The sequence below is a fragment of the Macaca mulatta genome, chromosome 5 (assembly GCF_049350105.2).
Source record: "Macaca mulatta isolate MMU2019108-1 chromosome 5, T2T-MMU8v2.0, whole genome shotgun sequence".
In the NCBI taxonomy this organism is placed as follows: Eukaryota; Metazoa; Chordata; class Mammalia; order Primates; family Cercopithecidae; genus Macaca; species Macaca mulatta.
The window spans coordinates 60431324-60456343 of record NC_133410.1 but is presented as its reverse complement, the minus strand read 5'-3'; the positions used below and the strand labels follow the sequence as shown (position 1 = coordinate 60456343).

The 25020-nt window shown below is 35.4% G+C and overlaps 1 protein-coding gene and 1 pseudogene across 2 annotated transcripts; both read left to right on the top strand.

Annotated features, from left to right (window-relative positions):
* Positions 1-782: 782 nt before the first annotated feature.
* On the top strand, positions 783-22211 carry AFP (alpha fetoprotein). Of its 2 annotated transcripts, none has more exons than XM_078003488.1 (15): positions 783-923; positions 3800-3851; positions 4820-4952; positions 7253-7464; positions 8631-8763; positions 9688-9785; positions 11645-11774; positions 13774-13988; positions 15645-15777; positions 16354-16451; positions 17042-17180; positions 18828-19051; positions 20207-20339; positions 21675-21729; positions 22069-22211. In XM_078003488.1, the coding sequence occupies exons 1-14, from the start codon at positions 887-889 to the stop codon at positions 21717-21719; spliced, it is 1782 nt and encodes a 593-aa protein (XP_077859614.1). In that variant the 5' UTR covers positions 783-886; the 3' UTR covers positions 21720-21729; positions 22069-22211. The 2 variants fall into 2 exon arrangements, with proteins under 2 accessions (XP_077859614.1, XP_014994024.2); XM_015138538.3 differs by lacking the exon at positions 783-923 and adding an exon at positions 2529-2655.
* LOC114678624 (U2 spliceosomal RNA) lies at positions 15973-16084 on the top strand (annotated as a pseudogene).
* Positions 22212-25020: the final 2809 nt, after the last annotated feature.

Here is a 25020-nt window from a genome sequence, read left to right as displayed (position 1 = left end):
TAATGAACTCGCCCAAAGTCATGTAACTAAGTGACAGGGCAAAAATTCAAACTGGTCCCCAACTTTACATGATTAATACTGTGCTATACTGCCTCTCTGATCATATGGCATGGAATGGCAGACATCTGCTCCATAAGGCAGAATATGGAAGGAGATTGGAGGACGACACAAATGCAGCATAATATCAGAGGAAAAGTCCAAATAGGACCTGGACTGACAGAAAAGTTGTTACTCCTGGTGTAGTCTCATCGACATCTTGATGAACTGGTGGCTGACGCAACACACATTGGCTTGATGTGTACATATTATTTGTAGTTATGTGTCTATTTATATATATATATGTTTGTAATATTGAAATAGTCATAATTTAGTAAACGCCTACCGTTTGCCAGGCATTTTTACATTTGTCCCCTCTAATCTTTTGATGAGATGATCAGATTGGATTACTTGGCCTTGAAGATTATATATATATATATATATATATATATATATATATATATATATCAGAAAACCTGAAATATGTTTTGTAAAGTTATAAAGGTTTCAGATGTTATGGAATCTGGGATTTGCCAAATGTAACCCCTTTCTCTACGTTAAACCCATGGTTGGAGCAAATACATTTATTATTCATTCAGCAAATGTTGCTGAGTCCTGACTATGAACCAGGCACTGTGAAAGGCTTTGGGAGATTTTGCCCATGCTTGGACAAGCTTATGTAGTTTGCTTCATAAAACTCCATTTCAGTTCTTCATAACTAATACTTCGTGACTATTGCTTTTTAGGTATTCCTTCCTAATAAATACTTTGGCTTTCATGTATTTGAGTAAAGTCCCCCTTGAGGAGGAGTAGAAGAACTGCACTTTGTAAATACTATCCTGGAATCCAAATGGATAGACAAGGATGGTGCTACCTCTTCCTGGAGAGTACGTGAGCAAGGCCTGTTTTCTTAACATGTTCCTTAGCACACAAAACCTAGGAGAGCCACACATAGCAGAAAATGAGAAAAACCTAAGAAATGAATGGGAATTTTACTCGATTAGCATGGAAGACCTTGTTTATACTATGATAAATGTTTGTATTTGCTGGAAGTGCTACTGATGGTAAACCCTTTTTCTTTAAATGTGTGCCCTAGTAGCTTGCAGTATGATCTATTTTTTGAGTACTGTACTTACCTTATCTAAAAATTTATGTTGAAAATTGCATACTGCTGTTTCACTGAAGAAGTTTTGAGAGAGAGATAGAATTAAATTCACTTACCTTACCATCTAGAGAAACCCGATGTTAAAACTTTGCTGTCCATTATTTCTTTTATTCAACACTTTTTTTAGAGGGTGGGAGGAGTAAAGAGGAGGTACAAAGATACACAAATGAGACCCCTCTCTATATATTGTTTTGTCCTGTTTTTCAGTTAGCAATATATTATGAGCACATTTCCATTTCATTAAATATTCTTCCACAAAGTTATTTTGATGGCTGTATATCATCTTACTTTATGAATGTACCATAGTAATTTATTTCCTGGTGTGGGTCATTTGGTTTTATAATCTTACCTTTAGAATAATGAAACACCTGTGAAGCTTTAGAAAATACTGGTGCCTGGGTCCCAACTCCACAGATTCTGATTTAACTGGTCTGGGTTACAGACTAGGCACTGGGAATTCAGAAAGTTCCCCCAGTGATTCTAATGTGTAACCAAGATTGGGAACCCTCATAGACATGGATGATAGGAGGTGAACCACTATTAGCATCCATCATTTAGTATTAACATCATCATCTTGAGTTGCTAAGTGAATGGTGCAGCTGACCCACTTCATAAAGACACATGTGCAAATAAAATTATTATAGGACTTGGTTTATTAGGGCTTGTGCTCTAAGTTTTCTATGTTAAGTCATACATCACATACTAAATACTTTAAAATGTACCTTATTGACATACATATTAAGTGAAAAGTGTTTTTGAGCTAAACAATGACAGCATAATTATCAAGCAATGATAATTTGAAAAGAATTTATTATTCTGCAACTTAGGGACAAGTCATCTCTTTGAATTATCCGTAGCTTGAGAATATTTGTTATATTTGCAAAATGAAGAGTCTGAATTGGTCAGACCATGTCTTGTGTGCCTGGCATGTAATAGACATTTGATAGTTTTAAAGAATTAATGCATTAGATGAATTGCATACCAAATCTGATGTCTTTTCTTTATGGCTTCATTAACTTCTTAATTTGAGAGGAATTAATTAATCTGCAACTTAGGGACAAGTCATCTCTTTGAATATTCTGTACTTTGAGAAGAATATTTGGTATATTTGCAAAATAAAATAAGCTTGCAATTTTTTTTTCTGCCCCAAAGAGGTCTGTGTCCTTGAACATAAAATACAAATAAGTGCTATGCTGTTAATTATTGGCAAATGTCCCATTTTCAACCTAAGGAAATACCATAAAGTAACAGATATACCAACAAAAAGTTACTAGTTAACAGGCATTGCCTGAAAATAGTATAAAAGAATTTCAGCACGATTTTCCATATTCTGCTTCCACCACTGCCAATAACAAAATAACTAGCAACCATGAAGTGGGTGGAATCAATTTTTTTAATTTTCCTACTAAATTTTACTGAATCCAGAACACTGCATAGAAATGAATATGGAATAGGTGAGATATTTTGTGTTTCTCTTTATCAAAATTTCTTTTCTCTATATCAAAATTTTTAAAATTATAAAATTTGCATTTATTCATTTGTCTTGATTTATTTATCATGTTTATTATTCCACATGGAGAAAAAATATTTAACTGGTGGATATATTTAAATTAAAGATAAACTTGTAACTTTACAAGAGGTTTACAAAATTATAGCAGTGTTTAATGTGACAAATGAATGGTTTGTATGTTTCATGTTGAATTAATTTTTACACATTTATTTAATTGGTATGCATATTAACTTTGAAAAATTTTATATACACCTATATGTACCTATATGTGAATGTAAATAAAATTTTATATGTGAAGAAGCCAGAATTGTGCTCCTTCACATAGAAAACTCCCTCAGACTAGTAAAATAAGTAACATCTTTATTTTATTTTTTTTTTTTTTATTTTTTTTTTTTTTTGAGACGGAGTCTCACGCTGTTGCCCAGGCTGGAGTGCAGTGGCGCGATCTCGGCTCACTGCAAGCTCCGCCTCCCGGGTTCCCGCCATTCTCCTGCCTCAGCCTCCTGAGTAGCTGGGACTACAGGCGCCCGCCACCGCGCCCGGCTAATTTTTTGTATTTTTAGTAGAGACGGGGTTTCACTGTGGTCTCGATCTCCTGACCTTGTGATCCGCCCGCCTCGGCCTCCCAAAGTGCTGGGATTACAGGCTTGAGCCACCGCGCCCGGCCACATCTTTATTTTTAATACAGAAAATAGGTCACTATTTGATAGTCTGAAGAAGAAACACTGTGACTGGGATGTGAATGGCAAACTGTAATATAACTATGTTCAAAAGAATGCCTGATATATATTTTTAACCATTTAACTTTCAGGACAACTACAGCACTAGAGTACAGGGAAAAACCAAACAACTGGAAGACAAAATCTGGATTTTAGTGATAGGTCTACTATAAATTATGCCTGTTAACTTCATTCCTTAGTTTCCCAGTTTTCTCAAGTATAAAATTAAGATGCTTAGGTTATCTCTAATGTTCTTTTAGTTCTGAAACTGTACAGTTCTAACTGAAATACAAACATTCATATGTAACAATGATTACTTTCCTGGTTGCAGTTGAAAACACGTTTCATAAAGTTTATTTTGCTTTCCAGCTTCCATATTGGATTCTTACCAATGTACTGCAGAGATAAATTTACCTGACCTGTAAGTTTTGCTTATATAAATCTACTTTAAATGTGTAAAGCAAGGATAAGTAAATACTTAAACAAAATTGGGTAGCCCTGTGAGTTCTTAAAAGCACAAAAGCAATTTGGACAATTTCAAGAAAAGTTACTCATACTGAATATCAACTTGATGTTGAAGATGTTAAACTGTTGACTAATGTCTTAGACATTAACTTCTCGATTCCTTGAAATCCCATGAGGCAAACCAAATCAGATTTCAGAAACTGAAGATTAGTGTCTGATCAGTGACAGCCATATACTAATTCAGGAATTTTTCTCATCAGTATCAACAGGGTGATATTATAATGTTTTCTTTTCTGTATACTATTTAAATCTTAGCAGCAAACCATAGGTGATAAAATATTCTATTTTCTGTTATTTGTGGAGAGTATGTTAGTCTCTTGGATGTCTTTCCATCCCACATTTTTAAAATTTCTAACGAAGAATTTAAAGTAGTGTGTTGCTGTTACTCCTTGCACATCCAAACCTGCATAAGGACTGCTTTGAGTCAATCCATGAGCACTGTAGTCTTGGGTTTTATACCTTGCTCATACTGGGAGTAGACACTGTTAGAGGTCTGTCTAATTACCTTTTTTTTTTTTTTTTTTTTTTTGCTTAAATTTAAAAGTAACCGTAAGGAATGTAGATACCCTCAATTATGGGTACATTGCAGTAGATGGGTGGTCACAGAAGGAGGAACCACTCTTATGGGAAATCCACTTATTTTAGCCTTTAACATCTATATGTATATTTATGGGAAAAGAAAACAAGAAAAAGACTGAAGTTTCTTCTCAGATGACTAGAAGCTAATTTTACAAATCAAATGTCTAAACAGATTACAACATAAATAGAAAAGAAAACAAACCAAACAAACAAAAAACTATACTTGAGAAAAATAAGCTTGCTACAGGTCTGTTACTTAAGGATTCACATGTATTTTTGTTTCAGGGCTACCATATTTTTTGCTCAGTTTGTTCAAGAAGCCACTTACAAGGAAGTAAGCAAAATGGTGAAAGATGTATTGACTGCAATTGAGAAACCCACTGGAGATGAACAGTCTGCAGGGTGTTTAGAAAACCAGGTGAGTGAATAATTTCAAAAAAGCATTGTGATATTTGACTAAAATTTAGCATGCCGAAGAGAAGATACAAAAATAGCAATGAAAAATGCATTTAAATATTTGAAGAGCTATTATATGAAAGAGGGATTAGGTTAATTCTGAATTGCTAAAGAGAGCGGAAGAGAACAATAGGTAGCTATTGTAAAGAGACCATATGAATATGATGACTAAGAGCTAAGGTTCTGAAATAAAATTATCTTGATGACTATGGGTGTATTACCTTTTTTGAGCTTCGGTTTTCTTATCTATAAAATAAGAGATGATAATAGCTCCCATTTCAGAGTTAGCATGGAAATTGATATAACAATAATAGTAGCTAACTTTTATTATACACACAATGTGACTGGCATTATTCTAGGAAGCATAACGTGTACATTGATAATAAAAATATTTTACGACATAGGGGATAGATAGCACTGATGAACCAGAATGGTTGTCCAGTGAGTCAAGAGATGCTGGCTGGGGCTTCTGGGCAGGATATCAGCTTTGCTTACCTATATTCATTTATTAAACATTTAAAATAATCCTTGAAGATATATGCTAATCTTCCAGTTGAGGAAGTTGAGGTGCAGAGAATTTAAGTGACTTTCTTAAGGGAACCACCAAATGGCAGAGCCAGGATTTCAACTAGACCATCTGGCTTGAAACTGACAGTCTTAGTAGCTTCTTAACACTATAATTATAGTGAATGTAAGATGCATAGCACATGGTTAGGGTTGCCAGGGTTAGCAAAGAACAATAAAACATAATACCCAGTTCAATTTGAATTTTAGATAAACACTAAATACTTTTCTTAGTATAAGGATATTTCAATGTCGAAACTCAACAAATAATATTTATTATTATTTATTTTATCTTAACAAAGAAACAAACTTTATAGTGATTAGAACACTCCAATTATAAACCAACATGCCCAGAGAATACTCTATTATGGTGGGATTAATTAGGTGGCCGAAAGACAATGTACCTGGAATATCACAGAAGAGATGCCCTTTTAAATATATGGTTTAAGTACTTTCCAATTTTGAAATTTATGATTTGACAAAAATTTCTGTTTTGCATCTCTATTTTTGTCTTGTTGTGATAATCTTTTTAAAATGTGCATAAAAAACACAAAATACATTATCTATTGCAACTTTACATCCAATTAGAGGTTCAAGGTAATGTTACAGATTGCTGATTTATTCTTGTAAATTTAAAGGTCTACCTTTTAAATGAGGATTGGGAATTAGAAATCTTATGTAAGTGTTCCAGGATTCTCTAAATATTACTGTAGCAGCTATAAAAGCTACATAAAAGTTTCCTCAGATGCACGAAACACATGTATTTCTCGAGGCTTTCTGTGGAATATTGGTGCTGTCATCTGAGTTTGGTAAGAGTAAGTCACAGACAAGGAAGCACATACATTTTAACACATTTTAGCTAAATCTGTAATTACGACCAAGAAAAGTGTTTTTTTAAAAAATCATTTTTTCAGTTTAAAATCCAACCATTATTTCATTTCAAAATCATTTTTATTTCTAATTAAAAATAATATGTAATTTTTTATTGCCTTGTAAGGATGGCATGTAAAATGAGCATTGATGTTTGAAATGTGGTATGTGTATATGAATATATATATGTATATACCATAATATATACATATGTATTTGCAATTCCAAAAGTTACATCTTTAATGAGAATAATGAAAATATTATTTTGCTCGGTTTCTTTTTTATTTATATTTAAATTTAAAGTTCTGTTGTACATGTGCAGGATGTGCAGGTTCATTACATAGGTAAACATGTGTCATGGTGGTTTGCTGCACCTACCAACCCATCACCTGGGTATTACGCCCAGCATGCATTACCTATTTTTCCTAATGCTGTCCCTCCCTGCACCCCACCCGCTGACAGGCCCCAGTGTGTGTTGTTTCCCTTCCTGTGTCTATGAAACATGGTTTATATATTTATAAAAGCTTATATATCTTAGTCCAAATTTTTGATAACACAAAAAGGAAAAACAAAATAATTCAAAATTGAGAAAGAGAAACAAAATATTGCATGGCTTTTTTCCTTTCATTGTTTGGAGATTAAAGTTTCATTTTCCATAAGGCAGCAAAGAAATCTATTTCATCAGGCTAAAACAAAATACATTAGAATGTGTACGGAAAAAGTTTCAGAATCTATAGTTCTGATTTTAGACATTAGAAAATGTTTGTGTCTTATAGATTTTTAAAGCAAAGTTAGTGTCTTTCACTAAACATAAAATATTTCTTGTAGCTACCTGCCTTTCTGGAAGAACTTTGCCATGAGAAAGACATTTTGGAAAAGTACGGACTTTCAGACTGCTGCAGCCAAAGTGAAGAGGGAAGACATAACTGTTTTCTTGCACACAAAAAGCCCACTCCAGCATCCATCCCAGTTTTCCAAGTCCCAGAACCTGTCACGAGTTGTGAAGCATATGAAGAAGACAGGGAGACATTCATGAACAGGTAAGGATCCAGTTTAAAGGTAGATGCAAACCCCAGAAACACAGCAATGGCAAGCCTAATTTGGTATTTTTGCAATGTACTCATGTACTCCCAGTAAGAGGTATAATGTTTGTTTGGTGTTGTGTCTGCTGAGGTCCCAGGCAAGGTAATTAGGAGAGCACTATTTAGTGTAACTTTGTTTCCATAGCATGCTAGATGTAGTACAGACCACAGGACAGACCTACCAGAGGTTCCATTATTCCCTTGAGAGATATACACCTTGTTTTCTTCTTCTTTTTTCTTTTTACCCCTTCTACTCTCAATTTTACCTTGTTCAAGAATGTATTACTATTGCACAAAATTGATGCTTTCCAGAGCCGTATATTGGTGTTTTGTATTCACCTAATTGCCTAGAAATGAAAGTTAGAGATCCAAGCATGGTCAAGATACATAGACATGGCAAAGGATTACTGAACACTTAGGATGTTGTGGAAACATGTCTGCTTGCACAGAGGATCGGATTAACACCCACAAACAACCTTTGAAGCCTCCTTCTCCTCTTCCTCTTCATTCTTCTTCTTTCCCCCATTTTGTTGATAGGAAATTGAAGGTAGGAAGGCTAAAACAACTGGCTAAGGGCACACAGCTAGTACATTTGACATTTGAGAACATGTTCTCTGTTGGAGAAGCCTGTATGTAACTCTTCAGCACTTCTGCCTTCCATGTTACTCCTAAACCAGATAGAGAGACTGCCCTTAGAACATCTGTGCTATGGTGACTATCCAGGTGCATAACCCCATTCTGCACTGACAAGGGATACAATGTGCATCTTTCTGTTGCACTTAGCAGAAGTCTGGCTTTGCTGATCCCTGAAACATATCTGAGTAGGCTTATTGAAAAGGACCTTTTAATAAGAATCATAGTTAGCATGCCTGCCTATTTTCTCCTCATAATAGAATTGGTACCATCTGTCAGATATTTTTCCCCCCAGCATCTTTAGTGAGGAAACTTTTGACAACATGTGGAAAAAATATGATGATTTTCTCCTTAGAAACACAGTAAAGACAAAGTCAATGCTTTTGTTCTTGTTATTTGAAGCTTTAAGTAAATCCTAGAGTCCAGTTCCAAGCAGTAGTAGTCCTATTTTTAGGTGTTTATAAATCTTCCAGCTCTATTTTATTTCACAGATTCATTTACGAGATAGCAAGAAGGCATCCCTTCCTGTATGCACCTACAATTCTTCTTTTGGCTGCTCGCTATGACAAAATAATTCCATCTTGCTGCAAAGCTGAAAATGCAGTTGAATGCTTCCAAACAAAGGTATCATATTTGTGTGGATATCTGAACCAGTACTGTAGTCTGACTATGACTCATTAAAAAAAACAAAGTTAAAAATGAAAATGTGCTTAATGTGGAGAGTATCATTTTTGGAATAGAGAAATAGTTCAGCAATCTGATATTCTTCGTGTGAACAAAACTGGATTTGCTGGTTTTTATTATCTATTCATTAAGTCAACAATAACTTTATTATTAGGGAAGTGAGTTTGATGGGATAAAGAAGGAAAGACAGAAAGAGAGAAAGGGAAAGAGAGGCTGCTATAAGTGGGAGCGAGTAAGTGAAAGAAAACAGAGAAAAGGAGAAGCAGAGGAGAGAGAAAAAATAAAGGCCAACTATCATAAATGCTTTATACTCACTGTTTTTTTAATCCTTAGAACAAATTTGAGGTGTAAGTATTTTTGTCCTTTAACAAACTAGGAAAGAGGTTTAGAGAAGAAAATTTTTTTTTAGGTTTAGAGAGTTAGAATAATATCCACCATTAACTACTTGCCGCCAGCAGTCCTACAACAAAAATTTCTTGAGAACTGTGACTACTCTTAGTGTCAAGCTGTGATACAATCGTATTTTTTGTAACTGAGAAGACATTTAAGAAATTAGCAGGCTTGAATTTGTCTTTAAGCTGTTTAAAAGTACAGTTTTTCATTGGTGATCCCCAATATAAAAGTTATGTTTTTGTTTCAAGGTATTTTTAGTAAATTTGTCTGGCACAGATGCATATAAACTAACCTCAAAGAATAAATGAGTCAATAATATTCTGACATAACGTGTGACATCTATAATTTTTAGTAAAAAACATATTTTATGGAATTGCATTTTACCTATACTTGTTGTTTTTCTAAATATTAGAGCTCATAAAGAAAATATTAGTATATGCTTTCATGACATCTTGTTTCTTCTACATCTAGGCAGCATCAATTACAAAAGAATTAAGAGAAAGCAGCTTGTTAAATCAACATGCATGCGCAGTAATGAAAAATTTTGGGACCCGAACTTTCCATGCCATGTAAGTTCAAGCTCTATCTAGGGAAGAGGGTGAGAGCTATAGAACTACCCTTTTGCAATTTGGGTTCGTTTTTCTTTTTCTTTTTTTTTTTTTTTGAGACGGAGTCTCACGCTGTTGCCCAGGCTGGAGTGCAGTGGCGCGATCTCGGCTCACTGCAAGCTCCGCCTCCCGGGTTCCCGCCATTCTCCTGCCTCAGCCTCCTGAGTAGCTGGGACTACAGGCGCCCGCCACCGCGCCCGGCTAATTTTTTTTTTTTTTGTATTTTTAGTAGAGACGGGGTTTCACAGTGGTCTCGATCTCCTGACCTTGTGATCCGCCCGCCTCGGCCTCCCAAAGTGCTGGGATTACAGGCTTGAGCCACCGCGCCCGGCCTTGGGTTCGTTTTTCTAATTGTTGCTGTTTTAGAGAATGAAGACCCCTTTGAGACCCCTTTGATGAGGGCTAATGGGGTTAGAACCATGAACTCGTAGGATCAGAAGGAAGCCAATGGATAAGTCGGTTTAACACTTACTAAAGCCTAGCTGAGATAATAAATGGAAAAGACTTTTATAGTTTGTGTTATTTACCTCCTCTTTAAGACACTTTAAGTTCTGGTCTGCAATCAAATTATACTTCATTACTAGACCATATTTTTCCAGCCCTTCTACAAAATAAGTCAGCCTTCACTGAGTATCATTTACAACTTTTGCCTTAACAAGAAATTCTTTACATTAATTGTGTTTCTTAACTTTCGATAAGGCTCTTTATAGCATTTATTGCTTCCCATAAAAATATTCCCTTGAGGCAATAATATTAGAATCTAGTGTCAGGAGAAAAGAACATTTTAAATTATATAACTGATTTAAAGTACTCATCAACTCTTTTATGATGAAACATTTCTAGTACATGAAAATATCTGAGCTGCTAATCGAATAGTAGTAAGTATATATATTCAGAGTTTAGTTGATTGCTGTTTGGTTAAATAACACTTTAAAACATATTGTAGACAATGGAAATCTATAATGAAGTTTTTATTAATGGAACTAGTTCTAAAGACTGAAATTTCTTCCTGTAAGAAGTCAGATTTATGCCTTAACTACTCTCCAACTCAACTAGAAATTGAAAGATTAATTACCTACTTCATTTAAATTTATCTTAGTAATAAAATAGAAATTGAGATAGTATTATAATAACCTTATCATTTGCTATCCATAGTGAAAGCTAAGTGGTCTAAATTTATAGAGAAGATCCATCTTTATCAGAAGCAGGAATAACACTATCTTCTCTAGGAACAGTGGTTTTACAAAGACAATTCTTAAAATTTAATGAAATATGCAGAGGAAACCAGAATTTTTATTTCTTACTTCTTTTTTGGCCACATTACTCTCTTGGCACAATGGTATGCCTGAAATGTTTAATCTGCTCCACTTTCTTGTCCCATTTCATTGATTTGCACATACGCCTCCTTTCCTGGATTCTCAGAAGTATTTTTTACCCCAGTAAAAAGTGGTTCTCATTTCCATGGAGTTTTCCATTTCTTAATTGTTTATTCTTTTAAAGTTTTCTGTCCACTCAATACAAATGCTCAGCATCAGAGTAGAATGGCAAAAAGAATTTACCTTAATTTTTAAGACATGTTTTAGGAAGAGATAAAATTCTTCTAAACCATTTGTGAGGCCAGGTCACAGTTTACAGAGCTACCACCTTGAAAGACACAGCTGGAATCAAGCCTTACAACATGTTTCCTTTTCTTTTTAAACAACAAGGGAATTTCACTTGTTACTCTTTGAAACTTCTACTGTAGTAATACTCTGTAAATTCTATTTTGTTTTGACAGATAACGAAGAAATTAATTTCTAATTTCCTTTTTTTTTTCCTAGTACTGTTACTAAACTGAGTCAGAAGTTTACCAAAGTTAATTTTACTGAAATCCAGAAATTAGTCCTGGATGTGGCCCACGTGCATGAGCACTGCTGCAGAGGAGACGTGTTGGATTGTCTGCAGGATGGGGTGAAGAGTCTTACTTCTTAAAAAAGATAATTTTCACTCCCTTTTCGTTCTTTTTGTCTCATTCTAAAAGGGAGAAGGTTGTCTGACTTGAACTGGTTACAGGGTATGGAAACTAGGTGACTCCGTAAATTTGCAGACATGTTGGTAGTAAAACTTAAGCCATCTTTTGTTGATCCTGGTTTTCACTTTAGCTATACCCCCTTTTGTGAAACCAAGGCCCATCTATTTCTTACTTCTAAAAAAACTATGAGAACTTCTCAGAAGGCTTCTACATAGTGTCTTAGAGGACAGGAGGAAACTAAGTTTTAATGTATTTGTTTTTTCATTCATTTATTCTTTCATTTGACGAATAAATATATGTTAAATACTTTCTATCTGATTGCCACTGTGACAGACACTTGCTATAAAAGCACAGGCTGACCTCGAGGAATTCACAGTCTGATAGGAGAGGTAAGACAGTGACCTCCTTGGAGTTAGGGACTGCCTTGGTTTACCGTTGTCTCCATAGCACAATGCCTGGCACATGGAAGGCATTCTATAATAGTTTGTTAAATGAACAAATACAATAAAAATAGCACAAGAAACTGTTCTACAAGATAAAAAGCTAGCCATGCCAAAGAGAAGTGTGAATAAAGGGGTCTCAGCGAATTAGAAAACAACGTTTAAAAAACCCAGTAACAGTTTCCTGAGTGTGCTCTAGTCAGTGGTGACTTAAGCAGTGTGGCATTGGCTTATTTTGGCTAACCCTAGACTTTCTAGATATTACAAGAGAGGCTTGTTGACCCCCAGATTACTCTCTCTCTATGGGCCCCAGGGCACACCAAAGAGATTAAAATCCAAGGAGCTTAAAAATTACTGCTCTTAGGTCCTCAAATGGCTTGATAACCAGCACTGGACTATGGTTTCCAGAAGGCTGAAAGTGAAGATAAAATGCTCATTTCAGCCTACTCCAATGACAATTCAGCTGAGATGCTTGAAGTCAGCAAGAAGCTGAGGCTGCAGGGGAGACCTGAGAGTGACAGTCCCTGAGGAGTTGGGGAAGAAGTGAGAGGAGGCAGTTTGACAGGCGACTGTACTACTTTACTTGTTTTTCTTCTAGAAGTATCTACCTGCATACTAGGAAAACCAACAAGAAATATTTTGTTTTTCTTTGAGCTCTGTTTTCCCATTTTGAACTGACCATGTTACTGTTTCTCATAGTCATTTTTTAAAAGTTAGTTTTTTCAATTTTTGGAACTCATAACCACCCTTTTCCTTTAAAGTGGAAACATTAATTTCAGTATGGTATATAAGGTGGATTTTGATAGCTGAACAATGGGTTCTAATTGTCTTTGCTGAGAATGTGCAGAATTTTCAGTCCCATGATAGGTTTATATAAGCTCTGCCTCTCTCTGGCCACTTATGTGCACTGCCGTTTTATCTATAGACTGCCCTCTGAAGGTCATAGTCAGTCACTGCAGTATGTTCTGATATCATAGTCAGTCACTGCAGTATGTTCTGATTATCGTTCTTACGGAATTTCTCATGGAGCAGAAAGTTTGCTCTCCATGTTATGACATCAGTTGCAAGTGTTGTTTAGTGGCAAATTTGAATGCTAATAGAAATATATACAGCAATATGCATCCCATTTTATTTGAGTACATTTCCCTCTTATTTGTAAAAGTTTTAAATTAAAATAACATAGGGTTTAGCTTACAACTATGGAAAGAAGAATTGAACAAACAGGTAAGTGGAAAGGAATGAGAAAACCCAAAAGTGGGGAGAAAGCACTAAAACGGGAGATAAGTTAAAATGCCTTTTTTCTTCTTCTTTCCTTCCTCCTTCCCCCCCTCCCTCTCTACTTCCCTTTCCCCTTCCTTCTTTCCTGGACTTTTTTCCTTCTTTCCTTGTTCCCTTCTCCCTCCCTCTCTTCCCTTTCTTCCTTTTTCTGAAGCTGACTTTGAGATCCTTTATTAAAGAATAAACCTTTAAAACTTATACTTTATTTTCCCTGTTGCAGGAAAAAATTATGTCCTACATATGTTCTCAACAAGACACTCTGTCAAACAAAATAACAGAATGCTGCAAACTGACCACACTGGAACGTGGTCAATGTATAATTCATGCAGAAAATGATGAAAAACCTGAAGGTCTATCACCAAATCTAAACAGGTTTTTAGGAGATAGAGATTTTAACCAATTTTCTTCAGGGGAAAAAAATATCTTCTTGGCAAGGTAACACACTCTGTAAATGTATGTTCATACAAGTAAAAATGATTATGTGGCTGACAGATTTGCATTGTTGAAATGGAGATTGATGGTTATGGTTTTTGAGTTCAATATGTGAAGATATTTGGCTAGAATGTTCTGAGCCAAAATAGATTTAAGTAGATAACTAGGGAATAAGTAATGGAATTTGGTGTATAATGGTGAAGCTTTCACAATTGTGACTCATTAACTGCTTTGCTTATGAAGCTGGATTTTATTTCACGTCAATTTCTCTGGAACCACAAGCATTGTCATCCTGTAAAGATTACTCATATCAAGGCTGCCATTGAACTTTCAAATAGGATATGGATATTTTTGTAATAGGAAGAGTTCATGATTAAGAATGTACTCTTGCAACGCATGTTAAAGAAAAACTTTTCTCCAAAAGATAACACAATAGATAATGCTAGATAGAAGACCTTTTATAGGAACAGTTTATTGGCTATGTATTAACTACATGTTTTATATTTTTTAAGAAAATCAAAACATGTTTAGAGGCATTTGCAGTACATTAGTTTGTTTTAATACAAATGATAGGTCACGTTCTCACTCTATTTGCCTTTAAGGGAAGCAAGCAATCAAGTTAATACGTTTTCTTTAATTGTATAGTATGTAACTATGGACACTACTAGAGGAGGGATTTGTGCAGCACTTAGGACATTACACTCGATAATTTCCCAGGGTCTTTCTAGATTTAAGAGTCTGATTCTAATGTAGTAATAAAAGTAATGGCCCAATTTTCTTTTTACTATTGCCTGAAGATATTACTCTATTGTTGCATTAAAATTAAACATTCACACATTGTTTGCACTGCTAAATAAAATTATGTAAGCTAGAATAAAGTTCAGATTTAAGAGGCACATAGTGACAACTTATTGGTGACAGAACTAATCCTATAATCTGGGAATACCATTAGTAAAGTCAGGAATTATCTTTAAGTTTACACATCCATGCACATCTAAAGCTAATTGTGTAATAGAAGCAGTTCTTCAGTTGCAAAGGTTCTTTGCAGTAGAATTTTCTCAGCCAGGAATGATCTTCCCCCAGATACTTGTATGGCTTCCTTCACTCAGCTGATCTCTGTTCTGATATCAGCTGCCGAGAGAGAATTTTCTTGACCACACACAAAGTTAGTGGCCTCTCCACCTTGGGTATCAACCCTTTTCTTCTTTTTCATCTTTATTTATTTTCATTGATTTATCACTAACTGAAATGAGATGGCCTATTTTTTGTTTGGTTGTTCTGCCTCCCTATAATGTGTGCTTTTCAGAGGGCAGGTATTTATCTTACACATCATTGAGTCCATCTGCTTAAAGCAATGCTAGCAGAGAGTAAACACTGGAAAAATATCTGTTGAATAAACGAATATAAAGTCCATAATTGAAAAGTCAAATTGAAAGATGCAAGAGAAAACAAAAAACCATTTTACAGGACAATTTGAAGGATCACAGTCTTCATTACCAGTTTTGCCATTCATATAATTCAAATCATATTTGATTTTCAGGTTTATTTATTTGAATTTAACTTCCACATGCCATATTATACAGGGATAACTAGAGAAGTGAGGGCTCCTTTTGTCTCTTAGTTCCAATAACTTGAAATATTTTTCTCCACATATTTCAGTTTTGTTCATGAATATTCAAGAAGACATCCTCAGCTTGCAGTCTCAGTAATTCTAAGAGTTGCTAAAGGATACCAGGAGTTATTGGAGAAGTGTTTCCAGACGGAAAACCCTCTTGAATGCCAAGAGAAAGGGGTAAGTTTCTCTAGAATTTTAGGGGAGTGTGAAAAACTGGATTGATGTCATCTGTTAAAAATGCTGTTGGTTTGAAAGTCTCTAGTTGTTAACTAGTTGTTAGCCAGCTGTATCTATTAACTAGTTGTCTAGATATTAAACTGTTATTAACTAGCAGTCAGCAGCTAGTGGTTTGCTTTAGAAATAAAAATGTTAATCGCTTCTCGGCCTTTTGGCTAAGATCAAGTGTAGAAATAAAAATGTTAACCAAAAGTTCTATGATCCACAAATAAAGGTAGTATTCATTATTCATTTTTGGATAACTTTTGAAAGGCAAGAATTTGGTACAGAAAGAACTGTAATCATTTATCCAAAGACTGAGTTTTGCCATTAAATGATTTTGTGATTCATAAAGTTTTAAACTTAATCTCCCCAAAATCCATTTTCTTTAATTATCAAAATTTATACTTTACCATCTTTAATATTAACAAATCTCTGATTGGTTTTATAATAGTGTATAATATTGATCAACTTTTATATACAAAGTTAAGCATCCAAGAAGAGAAAAATGTATATGTAATAATTCTTCATTTTCAGGAAGAAGAATTACAGAAATACATCCAGGAGAGCCAAGCATTGGCAAAGCGAAGCTGCGGCCTCTTCCAGAAACTAGGAGAATATTACCTACAAAATGCGTATGTTTTTGTAAATAGTATTTTTAGAGAATTAAAATTATTAACAGACAAGGGAAATATAAATTCAAATTAGTAACTCCATAGCTACTCTAATCTCAGTTCCTATTTCAGACTGGAAGTCAGTGTAATCTGACTACCCAATATTCTGGAAGAGAATGTAGCCTTCCCCATTCTCCTCCTTTGGAAGCAATGAGAATGACCTGTGAGGTCTGATCTGTGGTATTGACTTTAAGTTCCCCATACTGTGCAAATGTTTGCAGTAAAGATATCCATTCTGTCACAGTCTGTCCTAGTTAAAACACCAAAAGATCACAGTTAAAAATTAATGAAGCTCTGAGGTTTGGAATACGAGTCAGCCTTCTGCCTGGAGTTGGCTTTTTCATTGTGATGTGCTTTTATAATAGGAGTACAGGGAGTGGTTGTTAGAGTAAATGCATCTCAAAAGTTGGTTCAAATACGATGTAGATGAAACAAATGAGCTGACCTCATGTCTTCTGACATGAGAGAAGAGAGTCTGTGAGAAGAAGCAAGGTGGCTGAAAACTCGTGAATGACTCAGCAGGACTTAGTAGAAAAAAATGCTTCTTTCAGATTTCTCGTTGCTTACACAAAGAAAGCCCCTCAGCTGACCTCATCGGAGCTGATGGCCATCACCAGAAAAATGGCAGCCACAGCAGCCACTTGTTGCCAACTCAGTGAGGACAAACTATTGGCCTGTGGTGAGGGAGCGGTGAGTGTCTGCTTGGTTTAGTCCCATCTCTTTTCTGCCCTGTTTGACTTGAAATAGCCTCATAATTCCCCTGTAGGGAAGATGGTAAAAACCAATGTAGAGATGGCTTTAGGAGGCTTGTTTGATTAGTCACAGTTGGAAGGTGTGAGACTCAGCTCTGGATGGCAGGTGTGTGGCCAGGCTTCCTGTTCTTCCAGGATGGCTGGTGGAAGTGCAGCCAGTTTAGTCGACAACATCTGAGCCAACTTTATATATCGGAAAGACAGAATGACTAACATGTAGCCCATAATTCATAACTTAATTCATAATTTGTAACTTCAACTCACAATTTCTGCTTTTTGTTCATATATTTACTTTGATGTTTTAAAAAACCTTATCTTTGATTGATTAAAATTAGTCATACTATTTTAGCCATACTTACATTTTTCCCTTTTGTAGTATAATGTTATCATTGTGACATTAAGGATAATTTTTTCCCTTTCACAGGGTATAGGGTACAGCACAGGATAAGTATCATGTTCTGAAGAGTAAAATGACTTTCGAGTCAGTAATGCCAATATTCTTTACTTCCTAATGTCACTAGTGTCATACATAAGATTACAGGATGAATTAAAAATATTTTCCCCATAAAGTCATAATTGCAAATGAAATTGTCTATTTTATCCCTTTTGCTCTTGATCATAATGGGGAGTTATTTGCTACTTAGTCTTCCTGTAGTAAAATTTTTCCCCAAAGGTTAACAGTAAAAGGAGAGTTTCCTATGATTAAACGTCACCTCAATTGTTTCTTGAATTCCCCCTGTTGGGAGGCTGCAGGGATGCAGGATGGTGTAATGGTTCAGGAGTGTATGTTCCAGAGGCCACCAGCCTACAGCCGCATTCTACTTTCACTACTCTTTAGCTGTATCACAGTGGGAAAGCTACTTATGTCATTAAGTTTGAGATTTTTCATCTGACATTTGAGAAGAAAAATTATACCACCCTCACACGACAGCTGTTTTAAACAAGATAATCTGCGTAACTCACACAGCACTAGTCTGATATATAAAGTGAACACAAAACATATTATTTCTTAATACAAATTATTAATAGGTGATTAAGAAATATCTCCGAAGTAGGCAAGGTAGCAAGCTTCTACATTAGGAAAGTCTTAAAAACCTGCAAAATTGGTCCTATTTCTTTTCAGTTAGGATGATATAGTAGCTGCAAGTATATACATGTGTATATGTATACGAACAAAAGGGGTAAGTTTGTGCTATTCTTACCTTCAGATACCGATTCTCAAAAGAAACATGGAAAGTTCTACTAAATACACATGGGAAACATAAAGGCAGAGGTATTTTCGTCCTTTAGAAGTGTGTATGTAACTGGAAGCATGTTTCGAATAGCTGACACAAATAGCTAAATGACTATCCTCAACATCACATATGGACTACCTGCTGCTACGTGCTAAGGCTTAGCCCAAACAAATGAGTAAATGCTGGAATTAACAATATAGTGTCACATGATCCTATATAGCAAATTTTCCTGTAATATTAATTGTAAATTGCTGGACATTGAAATTATTGCAGCAGTTTTCTGAAAAACTGGACCAACTTCATGACTAATGCCCAATCTCCTTGCTTTTTTTTCTCATTCTCCTAACCAGGCTGACATTATTATTGGACACTTATGTATCAGACATGAAACGACTCCAGTAAACCCTGGTGTTGGCCAATGCTGCACTTCTTCATATGCCAACAGGAGGCCATGCTTCAGCAGCTTGGTGGTGGATGAAACATATGTCCCTCCTGCATTCTCAGATGACAAGTTCATTTTCCATAAGGATCTGTGTCAAGCTCAGGGTGTAGCGCTGCAAACGATGAAACAAGAGTAAGAAACTGTTACTTGCTAGCATGGAAAATAATGACAACCCCAAAGAGCAACTGAGACTTCTACCTCTCTCACCTAACACTATTGGGCTCACTAACAGAGCATTACTCCCAAAGCACTTAAAATGTCTTTGAAAATAGTTTTGTCTCAGTGTCTTCCCAGCCTCATTGGGGAAGCAGGTCTAGAAAAATTAATGAGGGCAGACAATTTCCTATTTGTAAAAATAATCTCTGTTGTAACTATTATCGTGATATGTATTTGGGGTTTGAGGAAAAGTGGGCAATCTATTCTGAGGAATTAGAGTATATCTTTGCAGCAAATTTGGGTACTTCCATTCCAAGCACAGGAAACACATCATTGAATCTTTTTTTTTTTTTTTTTTCACATTATTTACGCTTTGAAGAGAATAACTATCTTATTTAATTCAACCATGCCATTTGGGTGTTAAGAAATGACATGTACATTTCAGTTCATTGTGGGAGCTCTTTTGTAATGGTGATGGTCATGCAAGTCAATGGAGCTTATGTTCTTCAAACTCACATGCATTTTAATCCTCACTTGTTTTGTAAATAGTCTTCCTTCATTGGAAAACCCATTCTTCTCTTTTTTCCTTTATCACAGTCTGAGGTATGTTTCAAGGTATGATAAGAATGTTGCCTCTTCTGGCAAGCTTTTCCTATTGCTCTGATCTACTTACTCCCTATTGCTCTGGTCTAAGTCCGACATGAAAGGCTTGCTAAATAAGTGGTGCAGGCAATTACTGCTGCCAGTGCCTAGATAAGGGTGGGATAACTGCATGGGCAGGATGCAGAGATCTGGGTCTTTGAGTGTGGATAAGACACAGTTAAGAAGAGAGGACAGGAAAGAATATTCCTAGGGGGTGGGAGGAGATTGCCTTCCACTACACATAAGTATGGTCAAGTATGAAATAGTGTTCCATCCATAACCTGCACAACTCCAGGCCGGTGGAACACTTGGCGTGTTTTCACCCTCAGTCTTTCTACTTTAAGTACTAGACAAGGTGTGTGTGGTCAGTCTGGTGATAGGTTGATGGAGTAAGGGTTTAGGCTCTGAGAATTCTCTACCAGCAAGGCTGTAGAAAAATAGCATTGCATAACAGACTTCTCTTGTATTTTGTTTTGTTTTAAATCGCAGGTTTCTCATTAACCTTGTGAAGCAAAAGCCACAAATAACAGAGGAACAACTTGAGGCTGTCATTGCAGATTTCTCAGGCCTGTTGGAGAAATGCTGCCAAGGTCAGGAACAGGAAGTCTGCTTTGCTGAAGAGGTACATGCAGCTCATTTCATACTCAAAATACTTGCTATGGAATTTTCTGTAGTGGATAATGAAAGGAAGACCCTACAAATTTATAACTTTAAAATATTTTCAGAGAGATTTAAATTTCATTGAGAAACAGATTGAAGGATTTTAGAACATTAAAAAAAATCACATTTTCTTAATATTAGGAAGAATTATAATATTAAAATATATTGATAGAATTAGTAATTTTAATTTATTTCATAGTAGAGAAACCCATAAAGTGAATGTATAAATAGTTGATGGTAATTTAGATAGTTTCTGGCCTAAAATTGATCAATTCAGCTACATGGATAAAAGGATTTAATAGCAAATTAATTATGCAAACAGAGTATTAGGAGAATATTTGTAGAAAATGTTTTTGAACTCATTTAGAAGCTTGCCTTTGTACATCAACAGAGTAGTACTTAGGAGTTATTTTAATTACATAGTAATTTTAGATGGATAATTAGCTAGGTTTTTTTAAACTAGGGAATTCTACCTAACATTTTTAAAAATTACCTTTTTTCAGCTTTATTGAGGCATGACTGACAAATACAAATTATATCTGTTTAGGGTATACATGTGATGTTTTGATATATTTATACGTTGTGAAATGATTATCACAATCAAGACAATTGGCTAAATTTTACAACTGTTTAGTTGTATTGCTACATATATTTGAATATAGCAACACTATACTTTAAAAAGATATTCTATAACTTAGTCTTTTTGTCAATTTTGCCTTTCTCGCCATGTAAAATCCAAAGACAGATGTACTTAGAAATGTAGAGTTTTTCTATAAATAATATAATTAGATGCATTTGAGTATGTGCACTTATCAGTATATTTGTGTGTTTTTGGTGGGATCAGGTGGGGTGGGACATAGATAATCAAATTAGATAAAACTGGTAAAACAGATTTGATGTAAAGCATTTCTGAAAAGCATGACAGAAGAAGATTAATGTTCTATAATCTGAGAAGACATTTATTTAGCTATAGAGAACATGAACAAATAGTAGCAGTACTTTATCTGCAAACCTTTTAATTTCTAATAACTTGTAATTTGTAGAGGAAGGGGAAAGATTGAGTCAGAATAGGCACAGATTTGGAGATTGTTATAGAAAAAAACTGTTGATATGAATGAATATTGTTTTCTCCCTGGCTTTTACTATCCTAGATTGTTGGCATCAGAGATGTATTTCTTCATTTTTAACTTAGTTAATCTACAAACCCGTAAATTCACCCCGGATTGTAGAGTGTTAACTGTATGATTGGTATAATAATCCATTTCTTTATCTGATTATGTTTATTCTTAATTTTCAGGGACAAAAACTGATTTCAAAAACTCGTGCTGCTTTGGGAGTTTAAATTACTTCAGGTAACAAAACATTCAGACAAGATTGAATATAATGTTGATTCTCCAGAAATATCAATCCATAATGAGACAGATCATGAGGATTGCCATTAATTCTCTTAAAAATAAATGGAATTCAGAAAAAGTTTATTTTAAAAGCACTTGAACAAAATTATGCACACAATGTTAAATTAGTGGCTCAACTATGCAAAATCCTTTCAGGTTATTTAAAAGGCTTCAACAAATGCTATCAGAAGACTTTCCTATGTATCCAATATTTCTCTGATATAAAATAATAGAACCAGTTACTTACTGCACCTATTAGTTTAATTAATATTTAATATATTTTTGCTCATATTGCAGGGGAGGAGAAGACAAAAGGAGTCTTTCATTTGGTGTGAACTTTTCTCTTTAATTTTAACTGATTTGACACTTTTTGTGAATTAATGAAATGATACTTTTATGTGAGATTTCCTTATCATAGAAATAAAATATTTCCAAATGTTTCCTTTTCTGAGTCTGCTTATTTATGAAAAGTTATAGATAATTTCTTTAGTTTTGTATACTATTGTCTGAAGCAGATTCTGTTAAAATAGCATTAAGTACTGGTTATTATAGGAGATTAAAGCCATCCAAGGATGGATTTACAGTACTAGATCACTTGGTGAACTGAAAACATGTTCCCAAGTTAAACACTATTTGATGCTGCCAGGGCATTTTGTTCATTAAATGGCCATCACTGAAATATTCTAACAGATAATCTGGAGATGAGAAAAGAAATTATTATTCTTCTATGGGATCTATGAAAATTTCACAACTACTTTTTTTCTCTATCTTACACAGTTCAGTATTCACAGACATTTTAAAACATAAATACATTGTAGCTTTGATTGAATATAATTAATATTTTCATAAATTAAATTTTTATTCCACAAATGTTTACTAAGCCCTCAGTGAGTACCAGTCCCTGTGCTGGGTACAGTCACTGTTCTCCAGTCACTTCAGTAGAGAAGGAAGCAACACAGTAAGAACGCCTCAGATTATGACCACAAGGAGTTGACAACAAATTGTTGAGGGAACCAAAGGGTGAGTGACATCGGTTCTGACTAGAGAAGGTACCATAAACATTTAAGAAGAGTCTTAGAAAATGAATGAGCATTCATCAGTTCAAGTAAAAGAGAAGTTCACTTTATGAAAGAGGGGCACATGGTCAGAGGTACTGGGTATGACAAAGCATGATGAATAGTTTTAGAGGAGTACAGGGTAGGTGGGAAGGGTAGAGATGTAGAATGTCAGGCAGGATGTGGAAGCTATGAAGGGCTAAGCCAGACTCTCATGGCTCTATTCTAAAGAGGTTGGACAATATCTTATGAGTAACAGAGGACCAAAGCGATATCTAAGCAGAGATGTGCTGTTAATAATTAGCTTTGAGGAAGATAATCCATGAGATATGGAGAATGGGCAATGGGGCAGGGAAAAGGGTAGAGAGGGGCAAAGTCAGCAAGAGGTGACAAAAGACCAGTCCACCAGTAGGGAAGCTGTTTATCTTATTAGCTTTGAATAGAAATCTAAATATTACATGCATGCTTGGCCTGTGCTCTGGGAAAAAACAATGGCTTCAGAGCAAATGGCTTCAGAGCAATAAAATGTGTTTTCAGTTCTTTCTTTCTTTCTTTTGTTTTGAGTTGGAGTCTCACTATGTTGCCCAGCTGGTCTCAAAATCCTGGGCTCAAAAGATCCTCCTACCTTGGCGTCCTGAGTAGCTGGGACTATAGCTGTGAACCACTACACCTAGCCCTTTTAGTTCTAACTAGATCACTTTCTACTTGACATTTTGCTTTCAATTGTACTACAACATCTATGAACTTTGTCTGATTTTGGTGTAATTCTAAAAGGTATTAATTTAAAGATCACAATAAAATAAAATCACATTCAGTATAAAAGCATTAAACAGGAAAATATTTTTAAAGGAAAAGCACAATGAAGGTAAAACTGTTAAGATTTATGAGTCAAATGATATTTTGTTGAAATATATGAAGAAAAAATGATTGGAAGCACAAGGACAAATCAACACAAGTACAATTGTAAATTGGGGATTTTTTTTTTTTTTTTGAGATGGAGTCTCGCTCTGTCATCAGGCTGGAGTGCAGTGGCGGGATCTCGGCTCACTGCAAGCTCCGACTCCCTGGTTCAAGCGATTCTCCTGCCTCAGTCTCCTGAGTAGCTGGGATTACAGGCACATGCCACAACGCCCAGTTAATTTTTGTATTTTCAGTAGAGACGGGGTTTCACTATGTTGGCCAGGCTGGCTTCAAACTCCTGACCTCGTGATCCGCTCGCTTCTGCCTCCCAAAGTGTTGGGGTTACAGGCGTGAGCTACCGCGCTCAGCCAAACTGGAGATTTTAAAACATCTTTACCTCATTAACAGAACAAGTTAGGCAAATAACAAATAAAGACTCAGGGTATTAAACTGCTGTAGTCAAGATTACCAACAACTTTCACACTGCAAAAATCCAATAGTGGATTCTTAGTCTTCAGCTTATCTGAGTTCTCTCGGTAGCATTTGACACAATTGACCACTCTCTTTTCCTCGAAACATTTTCCTCACCTGGTGTTTGGACTTTCTTCCAACCTCATTGGCTGTTTCACCTCAATCTTCTTTGCTATGTCTTCCTAACTCTTTGACCTCTAAATGTTGGAGTGTCCCAGAAGAGTTCTTCCTTGACCTAAATTCACTCATCCAGACTCAATGCATTTAATGCCATCTAGATGTTGACAACACATGTTTATAGCTCCAGCCTGGATTTCTTCCTCGACTTCTAGGCTGTTATGTCAGCTTCCTCCCTCACATCTCCATGCTGATAATGTATAGACAATACAAACTTAGCACATTACAAATTGAATGTGAATCTACTCCTTGTCCGAAACTTGTACCACCATCTTGTGCATCTGTCTGTTTTATGAGTCAGACATTTTGGATTTATCGATGACCCCTCTCTTGCACACCACCCACACATTCAATCTATGAGCAAAGCTTGTCAGCTCTACCTTTAAAAAGTATCCAGAGTTTGACTATTTCTCAATACTTTGGTACCAGTCACAGTCATATGCCTCACAGGGGTTACTGCAATAGATTCTTAATTGATCTTTTTACAAGTGCCCTTGCTCCACCCTCAACCCTTTTCTCAAAAGTGACCATTATGTCACTTTTCCACTCAAAATCCTCTAGTGGCTTCCCACCTCTCTCAGAGTAAGATGCAAAGTCTGTCCAATGACCCTACATGATAATATCTTTCTGACCTTTTTTGCTACTC

Excerpts from the sequence above, each read along its gene's own strand:
- AFP (XM_015138538.3), top strand. The coding sequence starts at position 2,571 with ATGAAGTGGGTGGAATCAATTTTTTTAATTTTCCTACTAAATTTTACT. Across the intron at positions 15,778-16,353 it reads TTGAATGCCAAGAGAAAGGG|GAAGAAGAATTACAGAAATA; the intron begins GTAAGTTTCTCT and ends CTTCATTTTCAG. Across the intron at positions 20,340-21,674 it reads AAGTCTGCTTTGCTGAAGAG|GGACAAAAACTGATTTCAAA; the intron begins GTACATGCAGCT and ends CTTAATTTTCAG.